General features: G+C 37.7%; 1 protein-coding gene across 3 annotated transcripts in view; it reads left to right on the forward strand.

Annotated features, from left to right (window-relative positions):
* The first annotated feature begins 221 nt into the window (after positions 1 to 221).
* The window catches only part of KITLG (KIT ligand), a 61,291-nt gene continuing 41,018 nt past the window's right edge, over positions 222 to 20,494 (forward strand). For 2 of the 3 annotated variants that reach the window (XM_085305945.1, XM_085305946.1), the window contains exon 1: positions 7,366 to 7,485. In XM_085305945.1, the coding sequence (XP_085162071.1) occupies positions 7,426 to 7,485 (60 nt within the window). In that variant the 5' untranslated portion in view covers positions 7,366 to 7,425. Of the gene's footprint in view, positions 430 to 7,365; positions 7,486 to 20,494 lie in introns of those variants that run through there. The other variant, XM_085305948.1, reaches the window with a different exon arrangement.

Genomic DNA, 20,494 nt, shown 5'->3' on the forward strand with positions numbered 1-20,494 from the left:
CCCTGGAGCCGAGCCGGGTTTGCCGCCTCCCTGCGGGATCGGCCTCGGCTTCCGAGCGCTCTAGGAGGAGCGGGAGGGCGGAGAAAGGCGTGTCCTGCCGGCGCTGCCGCCGCCGCTGCAGCCCCTGCCGCCGCCGCCGCCGCTGCGGGAGGCAGATCGGAGGTATAAAAGACCTGTGCGGGCGCCGGCGGCGGCTCCAGTCAGTGCCGGCGCTCAGGCCGTGGGGGAGAGGGGCGGCGGCGGCGGGAGGAGGAGGAGGAGGAGGAGGAGGAAGGAGCGCGGCAGGCAGCGGGGCTCGCCGTGGGCAACCCCAATGCGTGGACTATCGGCTGCTGCATTATGCTGGAGCTACGGTTCCGCTGAGAGGAGTTTGCAGACGGCTGGCCGGGCTGGACTGCAGCGCTGCCGTTCCTTATGAAGAAGGCACAAGTGAGTAGGGGGCACCTGCGGGGGCGGCGCGCCGGCGGCTCTGCGGGTGCGCACGGCTGCCGCTACTCCAGCGGGGTGCTGGAGGGCGGACTGGAAAAAATGATAATAATCACCGAATAAAAAGAAACGGAAAAAAAAAATCCGCCGGGTCTTGTCCTTGTCACCACGCCGCCGGTGGAAAAGTTCCAGCGAGCGGGTCGTATCGACGGCTCGGCCGTATCCACGCTCCGGAGGCGCTTGGAAAAACTGCCGTAGTAAATCAGGTGCCGGTCCTGCGCGTATCCCCCCAGCTCCCCTAAGCATGGCAACTGCTGTCCTACGCATATTAAGAAAAAAAGAAAAGAAAAAGGGGGGAAAAAGATAGGTATGGGCACAAGGAGTGGAAAAAAATCCCATAAAAAAAAAAAAAAAGAAGAAGAAGAAAAAAAAAAAGAAAAGGCCAGAGTGCACCACAGAAACGCTGCGTCCAAGGCTTGGCTTTGCGGAGCGGCGTTGCCCTCCGCCGTGGCGGGCCGCAGTGCCGTCGCCTGAGCTGCCGGAGCAGAGCAGAGCAGCGGGGCGGGCTGCTCGTCCTGCCCCGCGGCTCTTGCCTCCCCCTGCCCGGGGAAGGGAACGGAGAGGGAGGGGGTTCTGCCTTCCCTCCTCTCTTGGTGATTGCAAGGTGTGCCCCCCCCCCCATAACTACAGAAAAGACAGAAAATACATTTTAAAAAGGGAATCAGCGTACGAAAAAACCCTATGGGACAATTGAACAGTCTTTGGAGAGAAGAGGAGGGTTAGAAATACTTGTTCGCCGAGGTATTTAAAATGCAAGTGGCCAGAGCACTGGAGAACATATCAATGCTTAAGGAGTAGTAACTTGGTTTAATTTTTATGATGCTGAAGTACAGTGAGGGATAATCTTAAATGAACAGTGCTGAAGTCTAATGGCATAAATTCCTTCCTGCTGTTCCCTTGAGATGATAAAGATGCCTTGCACCTCAAAACTGTTTTGGACCTTGTATACAGAGTTGATCATACATGCTAAATAGATTATTAATTGGGAAGGGTCACTTAAACGCTAAGAGCCATATTTGTGTACTCAGTTAAAGTTTATACATTCACTTAAAATTGGAGTGGATTAAAAGCAGTATGATGTTATCCTATCCCATGGCAGCATGCAAGGCAGGCCATTTCCTGGGAAGAAAATGCACTTCAGCAGACAAATGAGGGTTTACAAGTGCAAGTAATAAAGCATTTCATGTGAACTGTAAACTTCTAAAACCTTCAGAGAACTTTTCCAAATTCAGAGCAAAGCAGGAATAATCCCTCTCTCCCAATAAACTGGGAAAGACAGGCAGTCCTGGCATTCAGTGCCATATGGCTTGACTCAGGATCACAAACTGTAGCCTGTGGAATAGCTTCTTGTCATGGTGGTGAAGCATCTGTCAGCCTTCAAGCAGTTATGCTTCCTGCTTTTGGGAGACAGAGACAGACTCCAAACTTTCCAAAGCATTTTCCCGTCATTTTAAGGATTTGCAAACAAATGTGATACCAAATCATTAATCATTCCAAGGAGAACAGAGCAGAAGATAGGTCAGTGAAGACTTTCCACTAAAACCAGGAAGACCTTTGCACAAAGAGAGAGAAAGCAAGTGGAGAGAATACAAGAAGGGGAACATAAGTACATTTTGGCACTCAGTGCACTGAAGTGAATTTTAATCTTTGTGTTCCCCTGTAGCTACTTTTCATGTTGTCTAGACCAATAACTGGCACAGAGAAAAGAACAGGATCGGAAAACTAGAAAAGTAGTGAACATTTCTTGGTAGGTATCCTGCATTGGACATAGTATAGGAAGTGAGTACCACTATCTTGATAAGCCTGAAAGTACTTAGTAATACCTTGATTCTTAATACCTTAAACAATGAAGGGTTTTGATGCTTAAGGTAGTTATACAAGGTTAATATATAACTAGTGCAGCAGAAGGAGTAGCTGAGTCATACTTCGGTGCAACTGAAGTGCTGAAAGAGAAGACAGTTGTGCTGAATAGTAGACCAGAAGTAAAAAGGATGGTCAGCTTATTTACATCAGTCTTAACCTGACAAACTTGGGGAGCTGTAGAAACATGTTCCCCAAATATGTCGGTCCCCAGAAGGATTATTTCTGAAACTATGCAGTTTGATAAATATATAAACTCCTATTTTAAATGTGCCAGCACCTCTTTCTTTAAGCAGTAATGCCTTTAAAATTATGATTAAACATTAAGGGTCCAGTCTTACAAATCCTTCTTCAATGAGACTATTTCCATAAATTAATCTTATTGAAGGATTACTTGTATGAGAGGATTTGCAGGCTTATATACTTAGTAATTAAAACTATTACTGGAAGTGAGTTTATATTCTTTTGCATGCTAATATTACAACAAATAAAATGTCACAGATGTCTGCACAGCACATTTCGAAGAAAATATGCTGAGTGATGGTGGTGTGATATACCTTGCAAAAACATGTAGCAGGTCTCTGATTTCCTTGTTCTTTGTTCAACTTGAAGACAATCTAAATAGGATTAAGTTACTTACTAAGAAATATGCTGCAAGGAGAACTCGCACATGAGGCTGACTCAGAAGACTGCTGATGGCATAGACTGTCAGATATGTCGTTCAAGCACTTGCTCTTTAGCCATGAGTTATGTGTACAGTCTCTTAGAAACTTCAGTATTAGAAAGGTCTTAGATCTGAGCTCAGCTTTTTACCCTTGAATGTGTATATTCATTGCTAATAGCTAAACAAGCTTTTTAGGTCATCCTATCCATAGTACATTTGTGCAACTGAAGTGGGAGCCTCTGTAAAAAATATTATGGATGTAGTAGTTGTAAAAAAGAATTGAAGAGGGAAAAATTGCCAATTCTGTCTCAGGCTAAAAGAGAAGTGTGAAGTATATCTGGTACATTTCTGTGAGCTTGCAGAGGCATTGTTTTAAGGGAAATAGTAAGCTCTGATCTCTAATCTTTTTTGCCAGATTCTGTAAGAAAAAGACCGCTAGGCACTAGATGACGTTTGGAGTTCATGGTAGGCATAGATAGAAAAGGAAAATCTGTAGCAACCAGAAAGATGTCCTGGTATACACATTGCGTAATGGACTAAGGTCTTGTTCTCTCTGTTTTTCATTCTGCTTATGGGAGACCGGTTTGAGTACTGCAACTGGAAAGAACATCTTGGAAGAAAATGTAGCTTGAAAAATAAACAGCAGATAATCTAGAAGACTCTTGGGAAAGCGAGGAGGTTTTTTGTATGATGTGTTCAGTGATTTTTTTTCTTTGCTTGCTTCTGCTGTGTGCTTGTGGCCTTTTATGTCTGTGATCTGTGGCAGTTGACTTTGTGATGTATAGTCTGAGGCCTCTGCCCAGTCTGGTTCTGACCTGGTTTGGCCGTCACACGGAAACGTAGGTTCCCCTTCTGTGTGAAGCATTTCAGTTGTTAAGGTCCACGCAGTTCTGCAAGCTAACAGTTGCCGTTCTCCAAGTTTTGTTGTGCGGCGTAATGGTATGCTGGCTCATGTAATCGCCATATTGTGCAAAAGTTAGGAGTTGGCAAGATGCAGCCCTTGGCTTAGGGTGGGCAATGCTCAGAATGCAGTATGTAAACACAACACCCATTTATTTGAAGCAAGGCAGGAAAAATCTCTCTACGCAATTCCATTTGAGTGGTGTGGGAGCTGACAGATGAAAACGAAAGCATTTGTTCTCTCCCTGGTCTTCGGTATGCCAAACCTGACCTGAGGTTATCCAGCCTTTTAAACACACGACAAATCCAAGTTTTTTTTCTTGTGCGCTTGTAGAAAAAGGAGATGGACCATTATAAGGTGAGTGGCGAGGGAAAGTGCTCCTCTTTATTTTTGTTGAATGGCAGTTATTTGGACTGTGTATTGAATCATATGTAAACCTGCAAAATTGATGTTATCAATCAATGTTATCGATGCTATCGAGCACATAAAATGTAGCTTATTTCTGATGAATGATTTTGGTTATTGCCAAATGGAAATAGTATCGGACATTTATTAGTATGACAGTGAAAACTGAAAATATGTTACAGTTACTTAATGCTATTTTTGTTTTCTCTGGGCAGTTTGTATTTTATTTCATTAAAACTGGTAGCATGCATAGTATCTGAGGTTAATGAAAGTAGATACATTAATGAAGATATTATTCATACTATATGTCTAAATAAATGCCAGTTTAGGAGTTCAGATTAATGAACATGTTAAATCACAATAATGCAGGAAATAAATTATCTTCTAATTTCCTGCTGTTATTGAATAATCACTGGGTGAATGATTGATTGCTTTTTGTTTAAACAATATTTGAATTATACAAGATAGATAGATGGATAACCATATTGAATCTGATTAGGAATTTTCTGCTTTATATGTATTTTTGGTGCTGTCTTTGCTTTGTGGAGCAGACTGCAGGTTAGACAAAAGGCTAAAATAGCAATACTGTCTTTTTTTTAAGTGTCTCTGGCATCAGGTCAAAGATATCCCTGCAAAAATTCCCTAAAGGAGGCCCTTGCAGTTCTCACTGCTTACACCACGCTTTGGAGCACACAGTTTTGCAAAGTGAGTAAGTCTTGAGCCTCCAGCTGTTCCATCAGCACTTGCAGCAGAAGCAGAAGTGAGACAAGGTAGTGCAGGGTGGGCAGACTGAGTACAGGCTCCCTCTCCCAAGGCTGGTACTACCCATGGAGAATGGACAGGAGTTTGGGGAGCTCCTGGAAGGATCTCTCAAGCAGGTCCATGGTAGACTCTGCTTTCATCCGTGCTAGCCCTCACTGCTGTTAAAGAGCATGTGCAGGTATGCAGGAGCTGCAGAATTTGGTTATTCTTGTTTTGTTGCAAAAGCTGGGGAAGATCAGGTTTAAGACTGATCCTCAAGATCATGATCATTTAGCCCAAGCCTCTTGAGCTACCATTTCTCCCCACTGTGATTTGGAGCGTGCATTATAGCCATTCACATGGTGTTTCTTAAGGCTTCAGTGAAGAGTTTCTAATCAGGCTAAGTATCTTGATATTCTCCCTGCCTTTCTCGGCTTCTCACTATTAATGTGCAGCAGAGGCAGAAAGTCAGAGAGGGGTGTGTGCTGGCAGCCTTGGGGCTGGGGCAGGACTGCATTACAGACCTCATCTCAGACTGATGTTCTCCAAAGCTTGCGGGTTTAAGGTAGGCTGTAACAAAAAGGTGAGCATATGGTTTACAGTGATTATTTCTGGGTTTGCAGGCCACATTGAATCAATCCATCTAGAAAAGGCTAATCTCTAGGAATTTACCTGAGCCTAGGTGCCTGGTGGTTAAAACATTCCAGCCTGTTTTGCGGAAGCTGTTCTGCTTTGTGTTTGCCAGAGGAAAAAACGTCAGTCCAAACTTTGGGTCTAAAGAGTCAAATCTGCACTGACTCCACAAAAGTAGAGATTTTAACTGTTTTGGGTTAAGTCATACTTTAAGCTTGAGTTAACTGAGCAGCAGTGCTTATTTGTTGAGTTTTGAGCATGGCTGACACATGAAATAGGAATGAGGGGAGATTACTTACCAGCCACAAATCCTAATTCACAGTTTGTGAATTGTGCCAACCTCTGAACTTTCATTCAGAAAGACTTAAGAGTCTGCAACTCAAAGTTTGAACACATCAGTCTGCTAGTCCCATCTGTTTGTGTAACTAGACATTTCAAAGTATGGCCATTCCATGTGACTGAAGCTAACTTCAGTGCAATAGCTCTAACTGTTTGAAGCTTTCATCTAGTGACTTGTTCAGCTGCTACCTTTTTTTTCATTCTGCTGCCATCAGCTCCAGGGACATCAGCTCTCTGACTGTTAAGGCCAAGTATAAGCTTAGCCCAGTCCTCTTTACCATCTCTAGAAGTAGCTTAAGAAGGTTTTAGAAGTACCTTCAGTATGGCTTTAGAAGTACCTTTAAGTGTAAGCTGCCTATTTAATGCATAGTAGGACCTAAATTCTGCATTTGCTTTGACTGGAACCTGTCTGCCTGTTACAGGCAGAGTTGCATGTACTGATAGTATTCCAGTGACTTTACTTTTTTCCTTGCAAGTAATGAAAATTGAGAAGAAATCCAAGTATCTAAGCCCACATATCTCTGGGTATGTGTGGAGGAATGCAGTTTGTGCAGAAACAGCTATACATATGAAGTATTTATTTGGATGTTAGCCTATGTTTGTGCCCAAACCTACGTGCAGTGAAGGTCCTAAGCATGGTCTGCAAGCCTTCTACCACAGATATTTGAAGATCGCCTATAATGAGGGCATAGCTGAGCTGTGGGAATGTCCTCATTGAACCAAGAACAGGTGCCGAGAACATGTGCTAACTGCATGTGTTTCCTTTATAGTAGCAACACAATCTGTATGAGAATTTACATCATGCCTTTATCATGAAACAAGTGAGGCAAAGGGTAAATGAGTATTTCAGCACACTAGAACCTCCTCAGTATAAAGCTTTGTTTGAGTCTAATATGGGATAAATCTTAAACTATTTTTGTGGACTTGATCTATAGCTTTTCTTTGGATATTTTTGTTCTTCTTTGTGAAACTGTAAATTCAGTGATGTAAAATTAATTCGTCATTTTCTGAGGAAGATCTTAATAATGCTTGCCTTTTTTTGGGGGGGGAAGGAGCTGTATGTTAATATCTGAAAGGTAAATAAATTTTATTTGAATACAGAAGTATGATAAACAATGTATTATTTTCTTTGCTCTATGTTGTTTGCTTGCTAGCAGCAACCAACATCTGCCTTCCGTTCTGACTAGAGTATGATAGATCGTCTCTAGGTAGATACTTAGGTTTATTTAGTAATATGTGATCTCTGATTACTTAAATAATATTCTGGCAATTTTAAGACAGACTATAAAACTAAACTCTGCATGTCCTAACAGTTTATTTCCCTTTAAAACAGAAGATGAACCCTGTGCAAATCATGCAACAATTTACTGTGTAACAGTTCCTCCTGGACAAAAGAATGAACTTAAGATGTGTGCAACACCTACCGAAAAGTCATGGTAATGCACTGACATACAAGGTTCGTTATTATAAAGTATGATTTTGAGAAGCGCCTGTAAGTGTGGAGGTTTTAGGGTGTGTAAGGAGGTGTGGATATTTATTCCTCCATTTTATGTTGATCCAACAAATTATTCTCTACTTATGGAGATTTCATAATTGTGTATAAAATGGGAGTAGGATATCAAGATACTGACTTTTATGGTCAAACTGCCATAATGGAGAGTTAAGTAAGGCAGCGAGGAATCAGACATGGTGCATCTAAAGTAATGACATGTTACATAAATTCCAAATAATTCGCTAAATGAAATGCTTAGAAATTTAGGGAGGTTGAAATTTAAACATGCTAATGGTTTATCTTAAAGAAGTCGTAAGTTTCAGCTCTATAATCTTCAGCTTCCATTTGCTAGTTAAGTGAACTCAGCAAAATGTGTGTGTTTTGCATTAAATGACAACCAGTGTTGTGTATTATGTCTTTAAACTGCTATAGATCTGGATGTCAGTTCTTACTTGAAATTAATCATGTTGGCTTTTTTTTTTTTTTTCTCCTTTGAGTCATACAGGAATAGGAATGTTAGTCAGCCAAATGAATTTAGGAAGCTTGTATAACACTGCTTGGCACCCTCTTCCATTTGGATTAAAAAATATGTTCCCGAATAAACAGAACTTTCTGGTAATTATTTTAAAACAGAAAAATATCTCCAGTATTCATAATTGCTGTCTTTTTCACCTAACTGTGGTTCTGCAAGGTGTAGATTGCATTTCTCTTCTAATAGGAAAAACTTAATTTCTGTACTTGACACAAGTTCAAATGCTTCCGATATGTAGTGTATTCTTATTTTCAGGGAAACACAAACCTTATTTTTAAACAGTAAGTTTAACTACTGTTACTGAAGCTGCTTTGATCTTGTGTATTATAATCCCTGACAAAGAATGTGCCCTAGATTTTACTTTCCAGTCTCTAAATCTGTGTCCTTTAAAAATTCTGGCCATAATCATAGTCTGTCCCAATCTTTTTTGATAAATTTTTTCAGCACTTGTTTCTTTAATTGTGTAATATTGGACACTGAAAGCCCTTTTCTCACGTTACTAAAGTAAATGAGATTCTTACTATTTTTTTTAAATTAGAGTAAGATTAGACTTTTTGTTGCCAAGCAGGCTGCTGTCCATAATCCTCCACCTATTTTTTTTTCCTGATACAGGTGCAGGAAGATTTTTCTCTCCCATGTATGTGACCAAAATTTCTGTATTTTTTTTTTCTAACTTCACATCCAAACACATATCTGAAGATAGTTGTTCATTTTTTATAGTTTCTCTCCTCATTCAAATGGAAAAGTCATTACTTTTATTCCAACAATAGTACCTTCATTTCACTGTGCACCTTTCTTGGCATCTACTGCCTTTAGGTCAGGATCCTCACCTTCAGCAGTAAGACATCTGCATTTTTGGCACTCACAATAGTTATATTCTTAAACACTTAAATTCTAAGCTTTACTTCTGTTTAATGTTTTCTTTCCTACAGTTTTTGTAGTAATCTGTCACTGATTGTTTTTATTTCACATCCACATAACATTTTTGAGGCCCACTTCAAATATGAATCCTCTAAATAACATATATTTTCTGTATTTTGTCTTGTGCATAAATAATTAAAATTTCACAATTAGAATGAACCCACCATTTTGTGGAATATGTTTACTTCTATGATCACACTCATACTAGTAACTAGTATTTATGACAGCTGTGAAGTGCCCACTGAAATACTGATCTGCCATTTCCAGAACTGGCAATACTTTTCCCTCAATAATTATTACTGAGGAATTTTCTTGCTATTTTTGAAGAGTCGGCTACTTATTCAGATCAAAGGAAATTCTTTTAGCATCGATTGCTATTTCTTTGTGATAGATGGTACATAACCATTTTACAAATATTTGATTCAGTGTTTTTGTTTAGTCTTTAAATCTGCTTGGAGTGAATTTCTTGCCTTTATAAACCTTGCTTTCATCTCTTTCTCCTCAGCATAATTTTTGAAATCTACTCTTGAACAGGTTCTATTGATCTACTGGGCACTAGCCAGTAATAGCCAGATTGTCAACAGTACCAACAGTACTTTTGGTCATTTCACACTGTAACAGAATGCTGTTGACACTTACAAATGGCCGGAGACGTATGTAAAGTTAATCCAGTTGTAACTTGCTGGTTTATTTCTATTCAAAAAACTCCTCCTTGCTTTGCATCCAAGAACATTATTTTGGTTACTGTTGGATTTCTACCTGCTATGAAGTGCTAATTATTAAACCATGGTGTATTTCTTGGCTTTATTCACTACAATAGATTCCTTTTCTTAACATGCACACTCCCAATGCAGCAAGTCCATTTCTTATTTCAAAGTAAATAGCACAATTCATACATCTAAAACTAAAAAGATTTTTTTTCCTGTGCCATTTGACAAATACCACTTCAGTAAACTTGCTAAGAAACTGTGTCACTCATGAAAATAACTAACTAAAGTTCTCTTGGAATTCACCAGTATATGCACTGAAAACTATGTACTCTGAGGAGGTTTGTGCTAGTCTTCTCAGTAGTAGGGTGCATTTTCTTGAAGACTAATTATAGAAGCCAAGGAAATTTTATAATAGGCCAGACAACTTCAAATGCCATCTTTAATAAGAGCAGTTCTAGGAGACTTACGAGATCTATGTGCATAAGTGATCTAGGAAGTCATATTGTATCACGTAAGTATTTCCATAATGGTTTTTCATATCAGCACATCCGTAACAAGGATATTGTAGTACATGCATCAAAGGAATCATTTTCTATACTGAAAACTGTGGTTCTTTCCAGTTGTCATGAATGCTTTTGACCAAATGCTGTATAAGAAGTAAACTCAGCACACACAACTTAAAACTGTTTTTTTCATAAGTAGGCCCTGTGAAAACCACTATTAAAAATAAATAGCTGTTTTTCAAAGGGTTGTTTCATCACTGCAAGTATGTGAGGATACCTAACTTCTGTTATCAGTTACTTACTAAATTCAAAGTACTATATTGCTGGTGTCTTTAAAATTATATTTTGCAGACATCTGTATTTCATAGATGTTTATATTTCTCCAAAATGATGCAGGCGTAGTGGGAAATTTGCCTCAATGTTTTTTTCTTTATTTTATATCTGTATTTCTGTAGCCATATCTAGCTGCAAGTCGAGTGACTCAAGCTTTTCATTCAGTATGTTTACCCCACAACTTTTGCAATTTTTAGAAAAGCTGCAAGTGTAGCTGCAGGTTTAAATTTTGCAGTTCTCTCCAGTTAACATGGCTATACAATTCCCAGTTAAAAAAAAAAAAACAAACAAACAAACAAAAAAACACCATGACCAATAACAACAGCAAAACCCAAATGATGAGGATACTAGAGTTATACTTTTTATGGACTAGAGTTTGGTGCAAGATATAAATTATAACTCAGGGTAGTTTTGCAGTAAGAACAAGGTGTTTATAAGATGGTGAAAATAGCTAATAGATGTTCCCTTATATATTTTCTTATATATATAATAACTCTTATATTGTTTACTCTTAATTTTTAGATATGTTCAGAGTTCAAAAAGGAATTTTTCCTAACACCTTGCCTTTATTATTGTCTTGTAAATACAGCTTGGTGATTGTAAATCAATCAATAGAAGGAAGGTGGGAACTCTACAATGTAGTTCAACGAAAGGAATAAAAAAAACCTCCTATAAAAGATACGATGCTTTTAACGTACTAAAATTCTTTGTGTGTCAAAATAGGTGAAAAAAGAGGAACCATTGAAATTACTTGATTTTCCAAGGAAAAAGTCCAAGAAAACTAAGTCCCATACCGAATCTCCCATTTCATAACAAATTGAAAAAAAAAATTTAGAGACAGAAAGCAATACATAGGAATAATCAGTTAATTTATAGCAAAGCAAAAACCTAAGAGGTAAAGTGCTCTAAGTATCAGCAACCTCATGTAGTTCAATCTGGAAAGAGGGTTCACAGATTGATGGCAACATGTGCAGGCTACATAAATTACTCAGGTTAATTGAAACTAAAAGAGATTCTGAGGAACTTTGTAAAGGTTTAGTGAAGATAAGGGAACAGATGGCATGATGGCAAGTGAAGTTTGTTATATTGAAGTGCAAGGAGATGCATTTTGGAATGAATATTTTGAACTAATTGTAACTACATTAATAACAGTAGTCATTATTGGTAAAAACTCCCTGCAAGCTCTTTTTTAATGTAACTATACTAGGTCAAGGAAAATGGATGAGAAATCTCTGTATTGTACCTCCAATAGAACAAATCAACCAACATACTGAGATGCAGCAGGAACAGAATGAAAATAAGAAGTGAAATGTTTTTATGATGGTGATAGTCAGCCATCTTGAACAAAGGTCTGGTTGCCTTATGTGGAAAAAAATGTAACAGAAATTCTGTTTAGTTATAAGTTGTAAGTTCTAAGATAAGCAACAACTTTATAAGAAAACAGTGAGATATGAAGAGGGACTGAAAGTTGGGGGCAAGAAAACACTGAGAGGTGTAGGAAGGCAGATATATAAAAAGTAGGAGAGAGAATGGTTACTGGACATTACTGATCTTTTCTCAATACAAGAGAAAAGAAATATGTAAGACAATTGAAAGTCAGAAGATGCAAAAGCAGGCAGTGCAACCTCCAAACACAGTGATGAGTCTGGAAACCCTTTTGACACTAAATATAACACAGCTTCAAATGCAGCTTGATAAATGGCAGAGGCAGTCAAAAAGGTCACTACCACCGAAAAGGGTAGTCCCAGTCTTCTCATCCTTGTACATCTCTTCCTCCTCCTCTCATTCCTCAGGGATTAGTTTGCTTTCTCTGAATTGAATTGACTAATCACTGTCTGTGAATTTACTGACTTGCAGGGGGGTCAGATGAATACTGGAGCAAGGGAAGCTGCAGAGGAGGCACTGAGAGCCCTCTCTCAGCAGCACTGGCCTGTTAGATTGGTTCAAACCATCTCATTAACCTCAAATGAAGAAAAAAGGATTATATGCCTATATAGGTGAAAAGCTATAGTTAGTTTACAGTCTGACTGTGAAAGCCTGCCTTTCTTTTAATTCATACAATTAGAAAGAATTTTCTTACATAGGCAGTATTTTGGTAACTGCATAAGATCACTTTTCTTTCATTTTTTCTGTCCACCAAACTGATCTTGAGTGGGTCTGGCACTTCTTGCTTTCCAAATCTTCATTGCCTTAATTGCACAGGTCAGATTTGGCCTAATTATAAACTCAGTTGCATATAGAACCATCTGCCAAAATTACCATCTGTAACAATTCAGTGTTTGAGACAAGGAAGAGCCTTTGGAATGTATTGTAATTGAACTCCAATTACATATTAAAGTCATGACAAGTGAGACATTTATATTGAAATGGGGGTATGAATGGTTAGAACTCCCCAAATTTTATGCAATACTGGTATGTTGTATAGGTCTACTTGTTCAAAGATAGTGGAGTTTCCATGAAACAGCATCCTGGAAAGACACTTGTATACAGCATTTCAACATTAACAGGAAAAAAACGCTTAAAAATGTCCTCCTCTTTTAGGAATGCATAGGAATACAATATATATATTTGAAGAGATAATGCAGTAAGTGGCTTTTTATGTTGCAGGAAACATTTTGAACTGTCACCTCTCCTCCATTACCTTTTGTCATCTTCAACTTACAATGTTCTAGACTTTATACAGTGCTTCAGATTCCTAAAATGACTGCTCTGGCAATTTGCTTTCTTTAAAAATAAATAATCAATGTATCTCAAGAAAGTAATTCCAGAAAGAACTTTTAAAATTAGCAATGGCATGATACATTTTAGTAAATTGCTTCAAAAAAAGAAGCTGATGTTCATTTTCTGTGGTGAAAAGATATGCAACTGGAATAACAATCACTTAGATCTATTTTTGACACTTAGATCTATTTTTGACACGTGGAAATGTTTTCAATTTAGATTGAGAACGTAAGAAAATGTAATTACTTTTTTCTTACTAACATACCAAATGAATTGCTTTAAAACAAGTGTAATGTATTGGTAATTCCAGCTAGCACAATTTAAGTGCTGGGCCATTTACCTTGCTTATGAACATAATTAAATGTTTTGAAGATTAGTTTCTAATTTGAAGTGTCAGTACCTAGATTCATCTTCAGTCACAGAAATTGTAACTTCAAAGCATCTGACGTTAATCTCATCCATCAGTGTATCACTTCAGATAAAAATTCTTTTACCCCTTATTAAAGGCAAGCATTCAATCAAATACATATTTACTCTTCATGAATTTATATTCTAGTAACAGAGTGATTGTAAGATTGCTTTGTTCTTCCACAGATCCTTACTTTACGGCTAAATCGTTCGTTATGTTTTTACTACGTGTAGGAATGTTTCTGATTTAAATTATGCAGGAAGTAAAATACTGCCTAAAAACTTAGATTTTTTTAAAAAAGTAGAATTATTTACTAGGTAGCTTTCAAATACAAATAAATGGGAACAGAGTTGAAATCAAGATCTGAAATTAAAAGTGGCTTTTCTCATCAGAAAATGATTTCAAGTATGATTTTGCTTTATTTGTGAACAGCTGAGATAAACATACATGAATCTTACAAATATTTCTTGGTGTAGACCTAATACATACAGCTTAAGCTGTCAATTAGGATGATAGGAAGTACAAAACCAAGACCTACTGAAATATTGAAAGTTAATGTTTTTAAGCAGGTTTACAAGAGTGCAAACCTGACCATGTCATTCTCATGATCTTCATTTGATTTTTGACAACTGTAGAATCATATGCTCCAAGTTTTTGAATGATAAACAAGTTCATACAATTCCCAAGGTAGTATTCTGACAGACCTTCCAGTTTAGCTAACTGCTAAATATCTAAATGAACATACAACAGGATTTTTATTGTAATAACGTCAGTGTCCTCAAAGGCCTCAGAGTATTCCATGCATCTTCTGAGACATTTCAACACAAGCACCAAAGCCAAGTGATTTAGCTTTCATTTTTCACTTCTGTTGCTTTTTAGAATACTGGGTTTTAAATGCCTTTGCTGTAGGTGGTCTGAAGCTTTTCCTCTGAAAACATATCTTCCAAAAACCTATTGCAATTTTTGTAGAAATTGACTATAAGTTATGATTAAAATATCTGCAGTGGCAGTTTATAGGGTTAGATAGCTAATTGATTGCCAGGCAACAAGTGATTTGTTGCAAATAGAACATGGGGTGGAAGAGGTTATTTTGGTGTTTTGAGGTGTTTTGAAACTCAAACTGATTCTAACAAAATAGATACTGTAGCACTAAATTTTATTTTTTTGTATTCATATATGGCAAACGATAGACATTCTGTTAATTTAGCATACTGTTTTGTAAGCACGATTGTTACAAAATACATAAAACTCCAATTCTAAATCATGAGCAGTACAGGCGTATCATAAAAACCATTATATCCAAGATAGTAAATTCCTTGGTGAAGTAAAAGACAGAAGCAACAGGAACTGAAGTTTCTGTATATATTCTATAGAATAACATGACCTCACCCAGTTCCTGTTACTGACTTTTGTAAAGACATGCCTACAATAGAATATATTCTGAAGAATACTTTCCAGCCCAAGGTAATGTTCCAAGATAATCATGTAAGCTTAGAGTTGTGCTTTTAAAACCATCTTTTGAATTCTGAAAGGATATGTTGAGACTTTTATCACTTACTCATTTTTAAAATTTTAGGTGTCACCACTGATTACAGGAGGGAACTTAAAATACCCCTTAAGTATTCCTCCAAAGAGCTAAGCTTAAAATGCATGAATAGCAGAACAACCTTCTTTCGTCAGTGCTACACTTGCTAATGAAAACTTCAGGTGCATCTTTGGTCAGACATCTGATTTTTTTCTAATCTCTTCTAAAGGCAAGATCAATTTTATCACTAGCATTTTACAAGAGAAGAATGAATGTTATATAACAGTCCAAAAAGTTATCAGCTGAGACCTTGGGGGATCAAAGTGAAAACTTCTTGGTTTTGGAGCATAGAAATTTCCTGTCTCCAGCCATTTTAAGTTGATGCAGGTGCTACTGTTTGGAATATATCCAAAAAGCCAGCCTTTGTGTAAATAAATGATGAATACATTTTATGTCAGCTGTTTTTTGTCAGTGGGAGAAACTGCTGTAATAATCTCATCTAAAAGTTGCATGATAAAGAGTTGTTAGCTCTTCGCTTCATAAACAACCACCTGGTTGCATACTACATCAGTTGAAATACCAGCAACAATACTTAGTAAAAGATGGGATAATCCTCTATTTACATTCACTGGAGGAGAGCCTGTGAAACTAAGATACTATAGAGAGTAAATAAATAAAGTTATAATCTGGGAAGGTATGAGGAAGGGAATGATTCATTTATTTTCCATGAGTCTTTGTTTTTTATATTGTTTCTTTGTCATGTAGTACTGGAAATCATATGGGCTTGTTAGGCATAATGAAGACTCAGAAGTAGGAGGATTGATCTCCATAAATACATCAAAGGAACAGACCCAAAAAGTGGAATTGAACAGTGTAAGCAAGGGAGCAGTACTGGCATGAAAACAAGATGATATAAATTGTCATTGATACGCAGGACACTGTAAGAAGGCTTTTAACCACCAGAGCAGTGAAGATCTAGAACAACTTCACAAGATAGTGTTGTTAGCCCCTCTACTCCTACTTTGCTCCTCTGGTATTTTTATTTGGTATTCCAGTCCTATAACAAAGATAAGATGCCTGTAGTATGAAAGGAGTGGGATACAGCATCAATATGCCTGGAGCTAACCTATTTCACAAGTTACTTGAAGCCCACAGTGACTCTAAAACTGATACTTGCAGTGGGGTTGGGCAAATAAAGTAGGTCAAGGGACTTATACTGTAGGAGCACGAGTTTTTTGGTTATCTGTTGAGGAGGTCTGCCTAGGCCTAATCCTATTTTTTAATGCTGGAATTCAGGTTACTAATAAAAGTCGCTTGCCATGGTAGCAGTTGTTAGCCTTTCCAGATGCAATGCAGATTACCCCTTTTGCCTGAAGTTACTCATGAGATCATCGCTAGGGCAGAGGAACTGAAAAGAAAGCTGTTGGAGTTCAACTCCATGATACTTAGCAAGATGCAAATCCCATCGTTTATGCAACCACCATTTCTCACCTTGAAGACCACCAATGTGGACAGTAGCTATAAAAACTGCCAGTCACCCAGGGAACTACTAGTCTCATGATCCTGTATATACAGTACAATGTTGATGTGATAGAATATCATTTTTCAGTGTTTTCAAACCTTATTTTGGTGCTGGCAGAATTGAGAGATCCAAACCATGTTCTTTAATCACATATATAATACATCTATAATCACACCTGTGTACATCTGTAATTGTAAAGATGTAATAAAATTTAGTTATGTGATAAAATACAATCTCAGCTGCATTACCTCACAGTTTTAGTCTGTGTTGAGCAATTACGCTTTTGTAATGAGGTATTTGCCTAAGATTTCTTAGTGAACAGGTCAGAGAAATCAGTTGGGAATCCCTACAAAGATAGAGGACGTATCAGGGATGTAATAGAAGAAAATCAGAGTTCAGAAACAAAGTGGTGTCTTTCTGAGGACATATCCTTGGTTTAAGGTCAGGCTGACAGGTCTGTGATTTATGTATCAAAAATCATCCTCTACTTTTGTAAGAAATGACAGAAAGAAAAAAAGAGCATAAAACCTTGTAATTCTGTAATAATATTCTTCTTCCTGCTGTTCTCTCCCCACAAGCTCAACCATGATCTGAAAACTGTTCAGATTTATCATACAATTTATATCTCACAAAATTTAAGAAAGACATGAAAAAGATTAAGAATATACTTAACCGCTTTTATTTCATACTACTGAGGAATTACTAGGGAGGATAGAGATCTTTCATGATTTACATACGTTTTACTGTATGCCAAGTATCAAAATAGTTGATGTTTCTGCTGGTCTTATTTTTCTTATTTTGTTAGTGTAATAGTTCTCCCAACCCATAGTCCATCTATTTTCCAGTGCATGGAAAGAAAGATCCAGTACCGAATTTTTGTAAGAACTTTTCTTCTGTTGCTTTACTGATGCCTGAAGGTCTAAGATTAAAAAGGATGACCCTGAATATATTTTCAAAGATGAAAAAATCATAATTGAAAACAATGTTCAAGACAGTGGATTTTTTGCACAAACTTGGCCAACAAGCATGAACATCTGAAATAGATCTTTAAAAAAAAGCATCTTTTACTACAAATCATACTTAAGAGAATGTCTTTCATTTCCTGAGGAAATCAGATCATCTGCTTCCATACAGTGTGAGAATCTTGTCTTCCCTGTTAAGCTAATCTTGTATATTACTTTGCCTTCCTCTTTAGATTACTTAAAAGTGCCTTTGGCTTCATACTAGAAGAATCTTTCTTAAGTTCCCAAGAGAGGGGGGAAAAAAAGAACTTCCTCTCTGGAGTTTGTAGGAGGTTTTGCGAGTAAGCTGAAGTCTGGTCTTCTGACTATTCCTGTTTAGATTTTGTAGGTATTTTTGGATCTCAGTGTCTCCCTTAATGAAACAAATAAATAATGGTCTTTATCACATTTCAATGGGATAGAAAAATGTAAAATTTATTCTTAGATGATTGTAATGGAACTCCATAAAGTCCTTTTTATTTAAAAAGGACCTCTTGCCAATGTATACAGCCTAGAAAGTCTGTGTTATAGGCAGGACGTCTGAAGGATTCTGTAGCTCTTATGACTTAACAGGAAGATTTCTTTCAAAATATGTTTTTATCTTTAGCCTTTCTTCCAGTTTAAACTTTTCTTCTCTGTAGAAGTCCTAGTTCTTGACAGAACTAGAATGCCATCTGATGGAGGAACATCAGTAAATGTTTAAATGGGCACTGTTAACATAGGCTCCAGAGACAATATCCCTCTATAATTACCTGTCTCTTGGCAATTTCACTTCCATATATTTGGGGACTAAACTAACTGACTGTCATCCAGGATGGATTTAGGATGGAAGGAAACTGCCTGAATTTATGACTGTCAGGCACGATTGAAGAGTAGACAGAGTTTGTTATGGAACAAGTAATATTTTTAAAAGAGGGCAACCAGATGTTTTACATCAGTATCCTTATAGTGATGGCAAATGAATACATTAATTTACACATTAAAAACACTGTTTTGTAATCTAGTGGATGTAATTATAAAATACTTGGATTGCCTTGATTTGCAAGGCAATTTCTGTATCAAGTTACATTTCCTCTTGTTTATGGTGTCCATCTTATTTGCACTTGAGACACCCAGACAGAGCACAGCAGGACAGTGCCCTGCTAAGTGCAGCAATAACATATTGGCTGGAGCAACCTGCTGCTTCTGCATCTATCAAGGAGAACTGGAAAGGAGGCAGTAGCATTGGCAATTCCACTGAAATGGCGTGAAATTAAGTTGTCATGAAGTCTGTCAAGCTTCATAGTTTTCCTAAGTTGCAGGCAATGGGAAAAATAGTGTGATTCATTATTTTCCCAGCACAGTAAGATCTATCTTAAATACAACTGTCTTAGGAAAAAGATAGGCATAACTTTGCAGAACGGGTGAATAGTGTCTCCTTCCAGCTGAAGATACTACACAGTGAAAAAAGTAGTTCTTTTTTAATGTTCAACAGTTTGGGGACTATTTTTATCCACTGACTTAAGTAGTTATTTATCATTAATTAACAGTATAAAGGAGCAAGGTCTGTAACCATCAGGATGCAGCAATCTTCTTTCCCTATTACATGAAGCGGATGGGCCACAGCAAGCTCCACTGCAGCTTCTGCCACCAAATGGGTAATACCTGAAAAATACTGTTCCTGTCGATTGCGGTTAGGCATTCCAGAAGCCATCCCCTGGAAAATAAGTAAGTTTGTGGAAAGGTCAGGAGGAGGAGGTTTTATAGTTGGCAAATTTATGGAAAATCAAAGAAAGAGTGTTACATAAACAGCTATGAAAGCAGGTAGCCTATTAAACCCATATTTGAATGTAGGGCACAAAGGTACCTTTTCCTGCCCTCATTTGTAACAGTAACCCATTAAATTCCTTTTGCTTTACCCCATGAAGGATGGTAGTGTTATGTATTTTAGATAACATATATATAGAATTAGATAAAAAGAGTATTCTGCCTTTTATAAATAACTAAATACACATTTAAATATTTCATGCCTAAAACACTCCAAGACTTAAATGGAAAAGAGTAGCCAGTATTTTTGTAGTCTCTGTGTTTAAATCAGAATCCCAAAAAAGCACACTACATCCTGATGAATTGTGATTACTTTTATCATCATTTTCCCTACTGCATATCATTGTTAAAAAAATCAAAAATAGCATCAGTCATTAGGAAAGCATGCGTGCATCCTCTTTTTGAAATCATAACAAAACATTTAGAGTATGATCCAGGGATGCTTGGATATCGCACACCAGCAGGGTGATTCCTTTAGCTGACGTGAGACTCTTTTTTGGTCAATGGACTGCCAAAAGGTTGTTCGAGAAAACCCACATGTCGTCTGGGTAGCTTCCCAAAAGTTAGGGTACCCAGATGGAGGAGCATGTGCAAGACTAGCATACACGTAACTGTTCCGATGCCTGTGTAATGAACGTTTCGTTTTTCTAGTAATATCTTACCAGTATAAATTGCATGCATGTTCTCTAGAATAAGAAGCAGGAATCCCCTCATTTTGTCCCTCTGACTAGGAAGTTGACATAGGTGAGGAATTACTTCCTAGTGTAATTCTGAGATAATTGCCATAGGAACCGATCCCAGCTCCTATGAGTTGAAATTACTTTGATGAAAGGAAATTTAACTTAGGTCTGTAACTCGTTTGTGAGCAGCCTAGGCAATAGGCCACTATACTGAATGAGACTACTGCCGTGCCTTTGAAAGGCAGTGATGAATGCACGATGGACTTAATGCTTCACGTATGCATTATTCAGAGTTCGTGCAGTGGTTCCT

The sequence above is a fragment of the Rhea americana genome, unplaced genomic scaffold, assembly GCF_003343005.1.
Source record: "Rhea americana isolate MKP2758 unplaced genomic scaffold, rheAme1 scaffold_229, whole genome shotgun sequence".
NCBI lineage: Eukaryota > Metazoa > Chordata > Aves > Rheiformes > Rheidae > Rhea > Rhea americana.